Genomic DNA, 16,441 nt, shown 5'->3' with positions numbered 1-16,441 from the left:
TATCCAGCTTTCCTCTCCAATCAATCCGTGCCTGAACAGCTTTATAAATGCACATCACACACTTTCTTCTTCAAACAACTACCAAACCTCAAGAACACTAGAAATCAATTACACGAAAATAAGAGAAAATAGCAGGATAATTCAGATGGCATCTAAAGGGAGAGTTTCATTCGTTGTAGCAGCGAGCATCAGTGCAGTAGAAGCTTTGAAGGATCAGGCCGGGCTTTGCCGGTGGAACTATGCCTTGAGATCTATACAAAGCAGAGTGAAACAAAACATGGGAGCCTTGTCTCAAGTTAGAAAGGTTTCTTCAGGAGTTGGTTTGGATGAGAAGGCGAAGAAATCAGAGGAGTCGCTGAGAACGGTGATGTATTTGAGCTGCTGGGGTCCTAATTGAGTTTATTTAATTAGGATAACAAAGAAAGCAGATATGGAAGTATAGTTTCATTAACTTTGTAAATGTACATTTAATTAAGCAAAAATTTAAGCTCAGGTTTTGGTTCCATTTCACGATCTCATTTTTTTTTCCAAAATTCCACCTAATGAGAAAAGTATCAACATTAATGCAAAATACAACAAAAAATGTTGCAATGATACAAGTAAAATGCGAGTCAAACAATTCAAGTCACGGACAGAGCCATGTGTGGTGAATGGATCAATTGAACCTCATTAATTAAAAAAAAAAAAAAAATATATGATTTTTTATATATTTTAGAAGATATTGTAAGATTGATCTTCATTCAGAGTGAAAAAATTTATATGATTAATTCTCAATCTGTATTTTACCCTTATAGTTTAAAAGTCTGGCTCTACCTCTGATTCAAGTAATTCTTAATAAAAATGATTTCAAAGTCATTTGGTTGTAATATGCCATGCGATGCACAAGTAGATAACAAGTAAAAAGGTGTATCAATTTATTTTAAAAACCAATTTAAAATTTTAATTATTCAAGCAAGTAAAATTAAGAATCAGACACAAGTAAAACAGTGATCAATAATATCAACAACAAATTTAATAAATCTTTTAATTTAGTAGTTAACCAAGTGGAATTAGAGCGTGACATGCTCATTAAATTTTTTGATGAGCACAACTTTATAATCTATCGCATTGATTTCAAATGAGTTGAATTAATTTTTTTGAAATTGTTATTAGAGCAATGTAAATCATTATTCTCGTAAATTACTAAATAAAAGATTATATAAAGTATGAGGAGGGTTCAAATGCCTCCATGTTTTTGTGCCTCCATCATGCCTCCATCTCTCTCTATCATTTTCAAAGTTCAAACAGTTGATCCGAACCGCTCAACCTAACCTCCATACTAAAATATGTTTGGAGACCAAATTTTATATTTTTAGGAATTTTTTTACTATTTTTTTAGATAGATACAAAAATACTATTTTTAGATGGTTCAGATTTACTGATTTTGTACCTATCTAAAAAAATAGTAAAAAAATTCCTAAAAATATAAAATTTGATCTCCAAACATATTTTAGTATGGAGGTTAGGTTGAGTGGTTCGGATCGACTGTTTGAACTTTGAAAATGATAGAGAGAGATGGAGGCATGATAGAGACACAAAAACATGGAGACATTTGAACCCTCCTCATAAAGTATTGTATAAATCAAATTCATAATAATGAATAATATATGGCGATCTTTGAGAATAAGGAGGTCCCAATTGAGGTGACGGTACAGTGGATAATACATGAAGCCACTCTTTGGAAAAGAAACTATTAAAGCACACACACAGAGATGAATTAACGGGTCTGAAGCAAAGGAAGGGAGACTCAGGGGAAAAGCTGAGAGAATTGGGAATTTTGGAATGAAAGAGTTGTCAGGATGTAATTTAGAGCTTTGTAAAAACTATGATGTACCCTCTGAGCTTTTAATTTTAATACAACAACTGGCAGTATCTGTCAGTTTATTCAAAAGAAAAAAAAATAGCACACCTCAATTAAATATTTTTGTCGCATGCAGAATCAAAATACTTAATTAGCTGTATTCTTTATCAAGTTTGAGTTTTGAATGGAAAAAATAATGGTATCGTATTAGATTGGAAAGGTAATCTAATAATTTTCAACTTTTTTGGGCTAATTAATGCACTTAATTCATAATTTATTCCTGTTTTCATTTTCTGCACAAGAGGAAAGAGCACCAGGTATGCGTATCCTCTGCATTAACTCAAAAGAAAATCTTTTGAATGAATATCAACGGTCCGATTTTAAACAGAGCCACTTTGATTTCCTCTAATAACGTAGGAGTCTTTTAATATTAGTGTGAATTTAGTCTACACAAATTTTAAAATAAATTGGATGATCAAGAAGCATTAACTCAAAAGAGAATCTTTTGAGTTGATGCAGAGGATACGAATTCGAGCACTAGAGGCCAGAGCAGTAAGTAAAATTAGTATTTGATGAAAAAGACCTCTGTGTTGGTGGAATTCACATCCCCTCAGGTTACTTGACTGAGTACAATTAAATCGGACGTTTCAAAATTAGAATTTTTAACTTGGCACGAATCTCAAAGCACAAATAATACTGCCCCTGCGCCATCCGAGTAGGACCGGATGAGATTAAATCTGACCCTTTCGTTTCAATTGTGTTGAGTCAGGGAGGATACGGATCCTGGTGGAGACAGGTGGAGTTGCTAGGCCCCGGTGTCGCCAGAGTTTCTTGTCCTTTTCATTCACTCAGAAAAAATGATGATGTATGCAAGTATAATAGTATATACTGATAGAATAAAAATGGAGGCATCCATTGTTACATTAAATGGACAGCAGCAACATTCCACACAACTGATTATTCAGAGAATATACGCATTGTCTGGACAGCTCATCACATCTAGAATTGACTAGAATTAACAGTATGAGAAAAGTAAAGAGATAAATGTAATTAATGATTACAGTAGAATAGTTTGCTATATAAGCATAGGAATAGCATCTCTGTAAATGCAATTAATCAATGAAAGATTCAAATTAAATCTATTTCTTCTTCCTTTCTATATTCTATAGCTTTCGTTTCAGGTATCAGAGCACCGTGACAGGGCCTGACAATACCGCCTCTCAACCTCCTCTTTCTTCTCCAACCAACCCCTCTCCTCTAATTTTTCTCAATATCCCCATCTCCACTAAGCTCAATCGGCAAAACTTCTTAGCTTGGCAATCTCAAATAGTACCTGTTCTTCATGGCTACGGCTTATACACCTATGTCACCGGCCCCCAACCAGATCACAACCCTCAGCAAGACCAGATTCTACTCGGCTGGTTGCGCTCATCCTTGTCAGAATCTATGCTCGGTCAGACCGTCTCGTGCACCACCTCCTCTGAGCTCTGGGCTAACCTTCACAGCACCTTTTCTGCTACTTTTAGAGCTCGGCAAGCAGAACTTCGCCGGAAATTACTCAATACCACCAAAAAGGGTATGAATTGCACCGACTATCTCATGACCATGCGTTCTATTGCCGATGAACTCGCTTTCATCGGCTCTCCGGTTTCTGATGAGGATCTCGCGATGCACATTCTAGGAGGTCTCGGCCCCGAATTCAACTCCTTTGTTGTTGCCACCACTACATCTTCTCGCAATGACTCACTTTCTCTAGCACAAATCCAAGAACATCTCCTCAGTCATGAAAATCTTCTTCAAACTCAGACCTCCACCACCTCTTCTCTTCCCTTTGCCTCAGATCCGCTTGCTCTCTACACCTCTAACCAAAAACCCAAGAACTACAACCCGAGACCCAATAAGCAACCCTACCCGAACCAATACACCAATAATCAGAGGCCTGCTTATAATCCCAATCCCAAATCCAGAGGCCCACGTCCAACTGGGCCGCGCCCCACTTACCAGCCTCCACTTCTCCCTACTCCACCTGGCCCAATTCACTCCACTACCTCCAATCGAACCCCTACTACTGCTGCTTCTTCTTCTTCTCCTGAGTTATGCCAAATCTGCTTCAAGAAGGGACACACAGCACGAATTTGCTGGTGGCGGTTCGATGATTCTCGAGACTCCAGTTTTCATCCACCTCAAGCTTACATGGCTGAGCCTTTCTCTGCCTCTACCTCTTCTTCCGACTGGATCCTCGATTCTGGAGCTTCTCATCATGTTACAAGTGACCTAAACAACCTCTCCAACTTTGTGCCATATGAAGGTTTCAATCAACTCCATATTGGCAATGGTACTGGTATGACAATTCTTCACACTGGTTCCATCTCTTTTTCAATTGCCAATACCACCATTCTTCTCAAAAATGTCTTACATATGCCATCTTTCACCAAAAACTTACTTAGTCTCTCTCAATTGCTTCTTGATAACTCTGTACTAATTGAATTCTCTTCTCATAATTGTCTTATTAAGGACCGCATCACCTCAACTCCTCTTCTTCAAGCCAAGGTTCTTAATGGTCTCTACTCTTTTTCTCTACCACTCAATCGATCCTCCTCACAACCGCATGCTTTCTATGGTGATACTACTTCAGCTGACTACTGGCACGCTCGCCTTGGTCATCCATCCTCTACCACCACTTTACATGTTTTACAAACTTTTAACTTGCCTTGTTATTCAAATAAATTAAGCATGTGTCATGATTGTGTGGTTGCCAAATGCCATAAATTGCCTTTTAATTCTAGTTCTTCTTGTTCTTCTTCACCTCTTGAACTCATCCATTCGGATGTTTGGGGTCCTTCCCCTTTACTATCTAGCAATGGTTTTAAATATTATGTTATCTTTGTGGATGATTTTACACGATTTTCGTGGGTTTACTTTTTGCATACAAAAGATGAGGTGCCAAAGGTCTTTTCTCTCTTCAAAGACCAAATAGAGAACCTTTTAAATGCTAAAATTAAAATCTTGCGTACTGATGGAGGCACCGAATTCAAACCTATTACCCGCATTTTTCCTCACATTCTTCACCAAACCTCTTGTCCTTACACGCCTCAACAAAATGGAGTCGCAGAACAAAAACATCGTCATATTGTTGAGCTCTCTTTAGCCATTATACACCATGCATCAATACCTCTTCTTTATTGGGATGAAATTTTTGCCAACTCGGTTTATCTTATTAACCAACTACCCTCCTCTACCTCCTCTAATTCACCTTATAAACTTCTTTTCAACCGAGACCCAACCTACACACACCTTCGCATTTTAGGTTGTGCTTGTTTCCCTTTAACTAGACCTTATAATGACCACAAATTGCAAAACCGTTCATTACCTTGTGTCTTTTTGGGTTATGCATTTTCTCAAAAAGGATACAAGTGTTTGCACCTTGCCACCAATAAAATTTATGTCTCCCGCCATGTAATTTTTGATGAGTCAATTTTTCCATTTAAAACACTTCCTACCATTCCATCTGAACCAGCAGCCTCTCATTCTCACCTTGATCCCGCTCTCTGGTTACCAATGTTTCTACCTTCTCCACAGACTACCAACTCCACTCAAGCCCATTTCCCTGAGCCCATTACATCTACTTCTACTTCACAGCCCACAAATCCTTCCCATCATGCCACAACCTCCTCTCTTCCATTACAGGCCGACAACCAGTCCACTGCCTCTTCACCTTCACAGCCCACTACACCTCTTCTAACCCCAGCGCCAGCTGCTCTTCAACCAACAGACCCACCTCAATCCAGCCATCCTATGGTTACTCGAACCAGGGACCAGACCAGGCGCCCAAAATTGTTCCTAGACCATGTTGCCTACATTTCTAACTCTTCTGCCGAAACTGATCCCACCACTTTCAAACAAGCCCAACAATTTCATCACTGGAGAGAAGCCATGGCTCATGAGATCACTGCTTTAGCAAACAATAACACCTGGGTCTTAGTTCCTCCTCCAACCGATCAACACATTGTCGGTTGTAAGTGGGTCTATCGAACCAAGCGTCATGCCAATGGTTCCATTGAAAGGTACAAAGCACGTCTAGTCGCCAAGGGCTACAACCAACAAGAAGGTATTGATTATTTTGATACTTTTAGCCCCGTGGTCCGCCCCACTACTATTAGACTTGTTCTATCTCTAGCATTTACTCGGGGTTGGACCTTGCGTCAACTGGACGTTCAAAATGCTTTCTTGCATGGTGACTTAAATGAAACCGTGTATATGCATCAACCCCTCGGTTTTATTAATCCCACCTATCCAAACCATGTGTGCTTACTCTTAAAATCTCTTTATGGCCTCAAACAATCCCCATGAGCGTGGTTCCAAACACTTAGCTCGGCTTTACTCAAACTTGGTTTCCAACCCTCTCGATATGACCCATCCTTGTTCATATTACACTCTCTTGGCCGAACCATCACTAGTGGAAAAACTGAAATCAAGATCGGCTTATCTGGATCGGCTGTAAGAACCAACCGATACTAATACCTATCAGTATCGGTTCTATCACTAAAACCGATACTAATAACGATTGAAACCACAACACCTGAACTAATTGGATCGGTTCTTAGCTTAGAACCGATCCAATTAGTTCAGGTGCTGTGGTTTCAATCGCTATTAGTATCGGTTTTAGTGATAGAACCGATACTGATAGTGCATATTTAGCTTTTCCCAAAGTCTGATTCTTCACAGAATCAGTTTTCTTTCTTCCTCCGGTTGGTTGGCGCACCAGCTATTTTAGTGGGCATTGATCAGCTATCTCACTCTTCTTTTCTCAGGTTCATTAATTGATTGATCATTTCTTTTCTCAAGTTTGATGTTAGATCTAGCACCATTTAAGCTCTAATTCGGCTCATTTTATAAACTCTAATCTATCTTTTAGGTTTTAATACATTTTTATATTTCAAGCTTTTCTTTATTGTGAAGATGAGGAAATTCATGCTATATATGAACTTTTGATATAACTATATTTGCACATGCATGCTATATATGAGCTTTTGATATATACCCATATATACCCTAGCATGCATCATATATATGTTATATAGGATTTGGCTAATATGCTATGGGTTGCATAGAGGCCTCCCATGCTACTGGCATGGCATGGCATGGCATCTCTACGAAGAGGCGTACGATCATTTTGATGAGATACCACCGTTTTCTACTGGCATGGCATCTCTACCGGGCGTTGAGGATAATGAAACAGGTCACATGCGCATCGATCATGATGAAGGAGAATGAGTTGAAGAAGTTTCCATTGGCAAGTCATAATATTGGTATGTCATACATTTAATATTGGTATGTCAAAAAATATAAAAATGTGAGTTAATAATCTTTAATATTGCTGACAAAAAGGTACGGGTTTTTTTTTTCAGAATGCATTAAAACACCCGACGATGAGAAGCATGCAAGTTATTCTTCAACACTTCTTGTAGCTTATTTTTTTTTCATGTTATATGTAATTTATTAGCTTATTTTTAAATTTTTAATGTTATTATTTTAGTAGCTTATTTTATTTTATTTTATAAGTAATTTTTAAAATAGCTTATGTACTAAAGTAATTTTTAAACTAATAATTATACTAAATAATTTTTCAAAATAATTTTCAAGTTTATTTATAAAATATAAAATAACACATAAACATCCATTTTTTATTTTTTAAAATAACATACACATTAACATTTTTTTTTAAAATACAAAAATATAAAATAACACATAAACATTTTTTTTTATATTTAAAATGACATACACATTCAAAAATATAAAATAACACATAAAAATCCTTTTTTTAAAATTTTAAAATTTTAAAATACAAAAATATAAAATAACACATAAACATCCTTTTTTTTAATATTTTAAAGTAACATACACATTCATAAATAAAAAAGCACAGTTTTAAATAAATAGCACTATCAGCATCGGTTCCTAACTTAAGAACCGATGGTGATAGTAATCCGCATTATTTTAAATATATAGCACTATCAGCATCGGTTCCTAGCTTAAGAACCGATACAGATAACTATCAGCATCGGTTCTTAAGCTAGGAACCGATGCTGATAGGCTTCCCTCTCCAACCGGCGCCTCTATATTCTTTAAAACTTACTAATTTTTCAAAACACCTAAACCCTCATAACCTCAAAACCCTCTCCTCCGCCGTGACCTAGCCCTGATTTGAAACCTCAAAACCCGGTCCTGTGTTCTCTTCTCCGCCGTGACCTAGCCGTGACCTAGCCGTGACCTAGCTGTGCGTTTTGAGTTTCCATTGCTCTTCTCCTCCGCCGCTCCGTTGGCCCGGTCCTGTCTTCTCCTCCGCCGGCTCCATTGCTCGGCCCTCTCCTCTCAGTCCACTCGCCTCTCATTTTAGGTAAGTTTGCTATTTTAGTTTTGCTATTTTAAGTAGTTTCAAATTATCAAATCAAATCAATTCGATTTCAAATCAACCAAACCGAATTTATTAATTGTTTACAATTCGGGTACCAAACCGAATTTAGAAATTGTTTTAGAGATTTGTTAGACATTTGAGAGAAATTTGTTAGAAATAATTTGTTAAATTCGGGTACCAATTATTTTAAGAATATACTTGTTAGAAATTTGTTACAAATTTGATAGATTAGGGTACCAATTTAAGAGGTACCAATTTGAAAAATAATTCGGGTACCAATTGAATTTAGAAAATTCTTGTTGTTGGTACATTAGAATTTCGGTTGTTGTTGGTACCTAGCTTAAGAACCAAAATAAATGTTGTTGGTAGATTAGAATTGTTGGTACATTAGTAAATGTTGGTACATTAAAATAATTGTTGGTACTTAGCTTAAGAACCAAAATAATTGTTAGACATATAAAATACACAATTTAATTGTATATATATGCTCTTCACAAATTCTAAAAATGCAGGATATTCCCGCTAAATATACGGTACAACGCTTTGCCGACTTTCGCCAAATGTGGGCCAAAGTCTTGCTAAAAGAAATTAAGACGAGAGAAAGTTAGGAACATGAATTTTTTGTAATAAGTTAGGATGTGTATGATATATAATTAATTTAGGATGTGTTTTATTGATAATTAATTTAGGATGTGTTTTATTGAAAATTAATTTAGGATGTGTTTTATTGATAATTTAGGATTTGTGATAATTTGAAATTTCGGCCAGCTAAATAAATATGAAAGCTGGCCATTTAATAAAAAATATTTTTTAAAAATTCAATAGAGTATCAGGATCGGTTCTTACGTAAGAACCGATCCTGATAGTGATTTTCTGAATTTAAACACAAATTAGTATCGGTTCTTACGTAAGAACCGATCCTGATAGTTATTTTCTGAATTTAAAAAATCTAATTTGAAATATACATCTGTATCGGTTGTACAGTACAACCGATCCTGATAATTTTTTCCTGAATTTTAAAAAATCTAATTTACAATATAGATCTGTGTCGGTTGTTAATTACAACCGATGCAGATAGTAACTATTAGTATCGGTTGTAACAACCGATACAAATTTGTTTGGTATCTGTGTCACCCTCATCAGGATCGGTTGCGAACCGATACTGATATCTGTATATAACCGATCCTGATTCTATTTTTTCCAATGGTGCATAATTCTCTTGGTTTATGTTGATGACATTGTTGTCACGGGTAGTCATCCCGAATTCATTCAAGAAGTCATCTCCAACTTGCAGCGTCGGTTTGCTCTCAAAGATTTAGGCCCGCTTCATTACTTTCTTGGTATTGAGGTTCACACTTCTCATCTTGGCATTCACCTCTCCCAAAGAAAATACATAACCGATCTCCTAAAGAAAGCCAACATGATCTCTTCCAAGTCCTGTGCCTCACCAATGGTAGCTCAACCACCTCTCTCTAAAACTGAAGGTGATCCAATTGAAGACCCCCACCTCTATCGCACTATTGTGGGAGCACTACAATATGCAACCATAACTAGACCGGATATTGCCTTTGCCGTCAACAAAGTCTCGCAATTTATGCACAATCCAACCACCTCTCATTGGGCAGCCGTAAAGCGTATCTTGCGCTATCTAAACGGCACTTTATCTCATGGCCTTTCATTCAAAACCGACTCTTCCTTGACCTTACATGCATATTCGGATGCCGATTGGGCCGGTTGCCCCGATGACCGTAAGTCCACTTCGGGGTTTTGCATATTTCTTGGCTCCCATTTGATCTCTTGGAGCTCTAAAAAGCAACCAACCATCTCTCGATCAAGCACGGAGGCCGAGTACAAAAGTCTAGCCTTAGCTAGTGCCGAACTATGTTGGATTCAATTTTTGCTTCATGAACTTGGGTGTTACTTCCTCATCTCCTCCAATTCTATGGTGTGACAACATTGGTGCCACCTTCCTCGCCTCCAATCCCATGTTTCACTCTCGTACAAAACATGTGGAAATTGATTATCACTTTGTTCGAGATAGGGTTTCCACTGGCAAACTTCTTGTTCAATACATTTGTACAAAAGATCAACTTGCCGACTCCTTCACAAAGCCTCTGACCACTCCACGATTTCTGTTTCTACGCGACAAGCTGACTGTGACAATGGCACTGTCACCTTGCGGGGGGGCTGATAGAATATAAATGGAGGCATCCATTGTTACATTAAATGGACAGCAGCAACATTCCACACAACTGATTATTCAGAGAATATACGCATTGTCTGGACAGCTCATCACATCTAGAATTGACTAGAATTAACAGTATGAGAAAAGTAAAGAGATAAATGTAATTAGTGATTACAGTAGAATAGTTTGCTATATAAGCATAGGAATAGCATCTCTGTAAATGCAATTAATCAATGAAAGATTCAAATTAAATCTATTTCTTCTTCCTTTCTATATTCTATAGCTTTCGTTTCATATACTTATCATGTTTAATATATATATATTTTTATGATAAGCCCGTAGGTAAAGAGGTCATTTCTCCTCAAAAGTAATGTTGGAAAAATGAATTTTTATATGATTTTAGTTGACAGATATATCATAACAAAATTTATTTTTATTTGTATAACGACCGATATGAAATTATGTCAAACTCCTAAATAGGATTTATAAACGTGTTTTTATCGTTTAAATAAACTATGTATTGATTTTGGTGTAATTAAGCACTAATAAATTCAATCGTTAGTTTAAAATATTCAATAGTTTTGACTTATATGTCTTTAATTACGCGGTCACATCTAACCAATGAAGAATACTGATATATTTAAATTTCGATAATATTTCCGTAAAACATAATTAGAGCATATTCCTCGGTGTACATGGCTACATGCCGACCGTCCATCCAAATACTATGCATTAAGACATTAATTATCATTTACCAGAAACCGCTGCAGCCTGCTGGATTCCCGCCAGCCAAGTTTTCCGTGGTTCTCCCCAAGAAAAAATATGGGAGATGCAATAGAAATTAAATTAACCTTCCTCCTTTGACCGACTTGACTCTTTTCGTCCGTTATATATTAGATCGCCGCTCTTCTCCTTTCCATCCAACACAAGTCCAAAGACCAAACTATTATAAAGATTCCAAGCAATTCCATTAATAAATCATACAAAATTGTTCTCCTCTTCTGACTTCTTTTTTAGTGCTGCTTTCTCCACTCACTCTCCATGGACACTAAGATCAACTCCATCGACTCTTCTACCGAGGCAACAGCCAACGGTGCGGTGGGCTGTCCTCCGGCGACCGCCTGCCACACGATCTCACCCGCCCCACCGACCACCGCATCTGAGGCAACCCTCGGACGCCACCTTGCTCGCCGACTGGTCCAAGTTGGTGTCACCGATGTCTTCTCCGTTCCCGGTGACTTCAACCTAACCTTGCTCGATCACCTCGTTGCCGAGCCCGAGCTTCGCCTGATCGGCTGTTGCAACGAACTGAACGCTGGATATGCCGCTGATGGATACGCGAGGTCTCGCGGTGTTGGCGCCTGTGTGGTCACCTTCACCGTCGGTGGGCTCAGTGTGTTGAATGCCATCGCCGGTGCATACAGTGAGAACCTGCCGTTGATATGCATCGTAGGTGGCCCCAACTCGAACGATTATGGCACGAGCCGGGTTCTGCATCACACTATCGGGTTGCCTGATTTCTCCCAGGAGCTGCGGTGCTTCCAGACCGTCACCTGTTACCAGGTAAATTTAATTAGATAATATAGAGAGGTAAAAAAAAATGCTTGCCTATTCGATGCTTTTCTTTTTTCCTTTTAATGTTTCAAATTGTATCTTGTGTGTTGGTTCTTCAAATTAGGCGGTGGTGAACAACTTGGAAGGTGCACACGAGCAGATCGACACGGCAATTTCAACGGCTCTTAAGGAGAGCAAGCCGGTTTATATTAGCATCAGTTGCAACCTTCCTGCCATCCCTCATCCCACCTTCAGTGGCGAGCCAGTCCCTTTCTTTCTCAACCGCAAGTAATGATTCTGGCCTTTTCTTTCATAATTTTTTTATTGGTACTGTTCCAGTAAAATAAATTGGTGATTGTTAACCACCTGTACTTTGTTTGCATAAATCAGAGTGAGCAACCAGATGGGCCTAGAGGCGGCAGTTGAGGCGACGTTGCAGGTCCTAAATAAGGCTGTTAAACCGGTTATGGTAGGTGGACCTAAGATCCGTGTGGCGAAGGCTGGAGATGCTTTTGTCGAGCTAGCTGATATTTCAGGTTTCCCGGTGGCGGTCATGCCATCAGCAAAGGGTCTTGTTCCAGAGCAGCACCCACACTTTATCGGTACATACTGGGGTGCTGTCAGTACCGCCTTCTGTGCTGAAATTGTGGAATCTGCCGATGCGTACATCTTTGTGGGCCCCATTTTCAATGACTATAGCTCAGTTGGCTACTCTCTCCTTTTGAAGAAAGAGAAGGCAATCATTGTGCAACCTGAGCGAGTGATAGTTGCCAATGGACCAGCCTTTGGTTGCGTCCTCATGAAAGATTTCCTTCATGCTCTTGCAAAGAGGGTTACGAAGAACACAACTGCTTTTGAGAATTACAAGAGGATCTTCGTGCCAGAGGGACAACCACTCAAGTGTATTCCCAAGGAGCCCCTGAGGGTTAATGTCATGTTTAAGCATATACAGCAAATGCTTTCTGGTAATACTGCAGTGATTGCTGAGACTGGTGACTCATGGTTCAATTGCCAGAAACTCAAGCTTCCCGAGGGTTGTGGGTACGATATCCTCTCACCAAACTTTTATTTTGGTAATAGTATAGTTGTTGCAAATTATGTGGATGTTGAACTTTTCATTTTAATTACAGATTGTTATTGACTTTGTAGGTACGAGTTCCAAATGCAGTATGGATCAATCGGCTGGTCTGTGGGGGCAACCCTTGGCTATGCACAAGCAGTTACTGATAAGCGTGTGATTGCTTGCATTGGTGATGGTAGTTTTCAGGTAGACTCTTATTGATCTAATCCTCATTTTTAAATATGTTAGTTGTTCGAGATGTTGAATATATAGCTGATTTTCAAAAATTGTGGAATATCTCAGGTGACAGCCCAGGATGTGTCAACTATGATTCGTTGTGGCCAGAAAACCATTATATTCCTGATAAACAATGGTGGCTACTCAATTGAAGTGGAAATCCATGACGGCCCGTACAATGTGATCAAGAACTGGAATTACACTGGCCTCGTGGATGCCATCCACAATGGCGAGGGCAAATGCTGGACTACTAAGGTTTGTCTTGTTTCATACTAAAATTCTGATGCTCAACAAAAAGAATACATTTAAAATTTTAAAATTTTATACTAAAAAATAATTATTTCTTGGGGGCAACTAACGCAGGTTACATGCGAGGAAGAACTGACTGATGCTATAGAGACAGCTTTGGGACCAAAGCAGGATTGTTTGTGCTTCATAGAGGTGATTGTGCACAAGGATGACACCAGCAAAGAGCTGCTTGAGTGGGGGTCCCGCGTGTCAGCTGCAAATAGCAGGCCCCCAAATCCTCAGTAAACTCTGAGCTGTTAGATCGTTGGGAATAATTTTGCTTTAATCTACTTGAAGTACATATGCTTGTATAGTATGTTCATTGGGAGCTTTGTTGTTTGCCTTTTATTTTGTGAATTATGTTATTGAATCGTTGTGTATAAAGACCACTTTGATATCGTCACTAGTTATTTAATTATTTTCTTTTTTCCTTGTTCATCATATGTTTATCATGAATGCCATCACTTTAATGTTTAATCCAGTCGTTTATTTTCAAATCGGACATTCCAAACCACCCTTACTGTTTTAACTAAAAATTTGAAAAGCTTTCTGGTTGAGAATGATCAGATGTCTGAAGTCTTGACGTTTGGGAACGGCAGCAACTTTTTCAAAAGAACAAGAAAAAACAATTAAGAGGTCACAATCTTCATGTGGTTTTTTCCTAGGAAATGTTTTAATAAGTTAATTTAAGATACAGGTGTAGTTGTGGTTTTGTCTGAGACAAATGTTAATTTATGCAAAATCTAATCACTTCGTAGCTCAAAAGTCAACATATTTAATATTATTTAAACATCAATTATTTGGCCTAGATATTTTTTGTTTTTTACCAGCTGGCGGTTCTAAGGGGATTCAAAGGCATAATACACCAATAATTAAAGTTTCAAAACAGTAACAGGTGGTAGTGAATAAATAAAGCGATGCAAGTGAGAAAATTGACATGGCTATTTCAAATTTTCAATGGCTCTCGAGAAGAGCAAGACGGTGTACATTATCATCAGTTGTAACATGATTTCCTAATATCGGGAAAATTAACAGATAATATTCAATATTTATTGTCTAAATGCTCATAAATTATTTGTGAAAAAATTAAATAGATACATCAAATATGATATCAATTTCTTCTAAAATGTATTTATAGTGTGATGTGTGTTTCTGTTGATGTTTAATTTTAATCAATTTTGACCTCTTATATAATTCTAGAATCATTAAAATTGACAAATAATACCAAATATATGTCTTCTTTTTTTAAATGCTCACAGTGGCTGTCAGACCAAATAAATATGTCATTTATACGATGCTCATAAGTTTTTTTGCAACAATCAACTGATGCATCAAATACTCAAATATGATTAATAAAATTATGTTAAAATGTATCTTACAATGCGTTATGTGTAATTGTTAATGTTTTCAATCAAATTTTGCCAGAGTCTGAAAGCTGCGGCTGATGCACTAAACGAAGGAAAAAGCTGGGTCCCCATTAGAGTGGGAAAAATAGTACGGGGTAGGCGCTCCGTTACGGAATAGCACGGTTACGGTACAAAATAGCACGGCACGTGTATCAATTACGTGTCGTGTTTCACGTGTTCTGTGTGGTGATCATTTTTCGAAATTTGGCACATCACGCAAAATATCTAGGCACAGCATAACACGGTACGTGGTCACGAGAGTCACGTGTAATTAGAACCGTTACATCTTAATCAAATGGTGAATATTGAATAAATTAATCTAAATTATGATCAAACGGTCACTCAAGTCATGTTTGGTCACGGCATTACTCACGTGGTGTGACTATTCGCGTACTGTGATTATCTCTTGACATTTTGATTATGGCACTGCACGTGAAAAATTAACGTAGTGACAGCACGAGACCAAAGTTACGGAATATTAGCCACAACACAGTACGTTTTTTCCACTCTAGTATATGGACATGGAATTCTCAAAACCAGTGTCCAGCTTTCCTCTCCAATCAGTCTGTGCATGAACCTCTAATCGCCCCCATATCCCTCAATTCGTATCCTCTGCATTAACTCAAAAGGGAATCTTTTGAGTTAATGAATTTTGACCATTTGATATATTTTAAGATTCGTGTAGACTAAATCCGAATTAATATTAAAGAACTCTTAGATCATAAGCAGAGATCGGATTGACTCCGTTTAAAATTAGACGGTTGAAATTTATTAACTCAAAAATTCTTTTTTGAGTTAATGCAGAGGATACGCATTCCCCATAGTCCCATTATCTATAAATGCACATCATACCCTTTCTCCTTCAAACAACTACCAAACCTCAACAGAACTAGAAATCAATTACACGAAAATAAGAGAAAGTAGCAGGATTCAGATGGCATCTAAAGGGAGAGTTTCATTCGTTGTAGCAGCGAGCATCAGTGCAGTAGAAGCTTTGAAGGATCAGGCCGGGCTTTGCCGGTGGAACTATGCCTTGAGATCTATACAAAGCAGAGTGAAACAAAACATGGGAGCCTTGTCTCAAGTTAGAAAGGTTTCTTCAGGAGTTGGTTTGGAAGAGAAGGCGAAGAAATCAGAGGAGTCGCTGAGAACGGTGATGTATTTGAGCTGCTGGGGTCCTAATTAAGTTTATTTAATTAGGATTACAAAGAAAGCAGATATGGAAGTATAGTTTCATTAACTTTGTAAATGTACATTTAATTAAGCAAAAATTTAAGCTCAGGTTTTGGTTCCATTTCACGATCTCATTTTTTTTTTTCCAAAATTCCACCTAATGAGAATTATATTCAAGTATCAACATTAATGCAAAATACAACAAAAAATGTTGCAATGATATAAAGTAAAATGCGAGTCAAACAATTCAAGTCACGGGCAGAGCCATGTGTGGTGAATGGAT

The 16,441-nt window shown here is 37.8% G+C and overlaps 4 protein-coding genes across 4 annotated transcripts in view; 3 read left to right on the top strand and 1 right to left on the bottom strand.

The window, feature by feature from the left end:
- LOC144565385 (uncharacterized) lies at window positions 1-506 on the top strand. Its single transcript, XM_078315123.1, has one exon. The coding sequence runs from the start codon at window positions 146-148 to the stop codon at window positions 395-397; it is 252 nt and encodes an 83-aa protein (XP_078171249.1). The 5' UTR covers window positions 1-145; the 3' UTR covers window positions 398-506.
- Window positions 507-4,967: 4,461 nt separating this feature from the next.
- The window catches only part of LOC144564928 (protein NETWORKED 3C-like), an 88,887-nt gene continuing 77,413 nt past the window's right edge, over window positions 4,968-16,441 (bottom strand). Inside the window, exon 3 of the mRNA XM_078314513.1 lies at window positions 4,968-4,978. The gene's annotated coding sequence lies outside the window, so the exon portion shown is untranslated. The remainder of the gene's footprint in view (window positions 4,979-16,441) is intronic.
- On the top strand, window positions 11,312-13,989 carry LOC144565080 (pyruvate decarboxylase 2-like). The gene is made up of 6 exons (XM_078314713.1): window positions 11,312-12,003; window positions 12,119-12,282; window positions 12,385-13,035; window positions 13,144-13,261; window positions 13,358-13,546; window positions 13,655-13,989. The coding sequence occupies exons 1-6, from the start codon at window positions 11,482-11,484 to the stop codon at window positions 13,823-13,825; spliced, it is 1,815 nt and encodes a 604-aa protein (XP_078170839.1). The 5' UTR covers window positions 11,312-11,481; the 3' UTR covers window positions 13,826-13,989.
- LOC144565851 (uncharacterized) lies at window positions 15,817-16,284 on the top strand. Its single transcript, XM_078315698.1, has one exon. It carries the CDS (start codon window positions 15,920-15,922, stop codon window positions 16,169-16,171), a length of 252 nt encoding a protein of 83 aa, XP_078171824.1. The 5' UTR covers window positions 15,817-15,919; the 3' UTR covers window positions 16,172-16,284.

The sequence above is a fragment of the Carex rostrata genome, chromosome 14, assembly GCF_964058835.1.
Source record: "Carex rostrata chromosome 14, lpCarRost1.2, whole genome shotgun sequence".
NCBI lineage: Eukaryota > Viridiplantae > Streptophyta > Magnoliopsida > Poales > Cyperaceae > Carex > Carex rostrata.
Note: the sequence above shows the minus strand (reverse complement) of the source record. Positions and strands in the feature narration are given on the sequence as shown.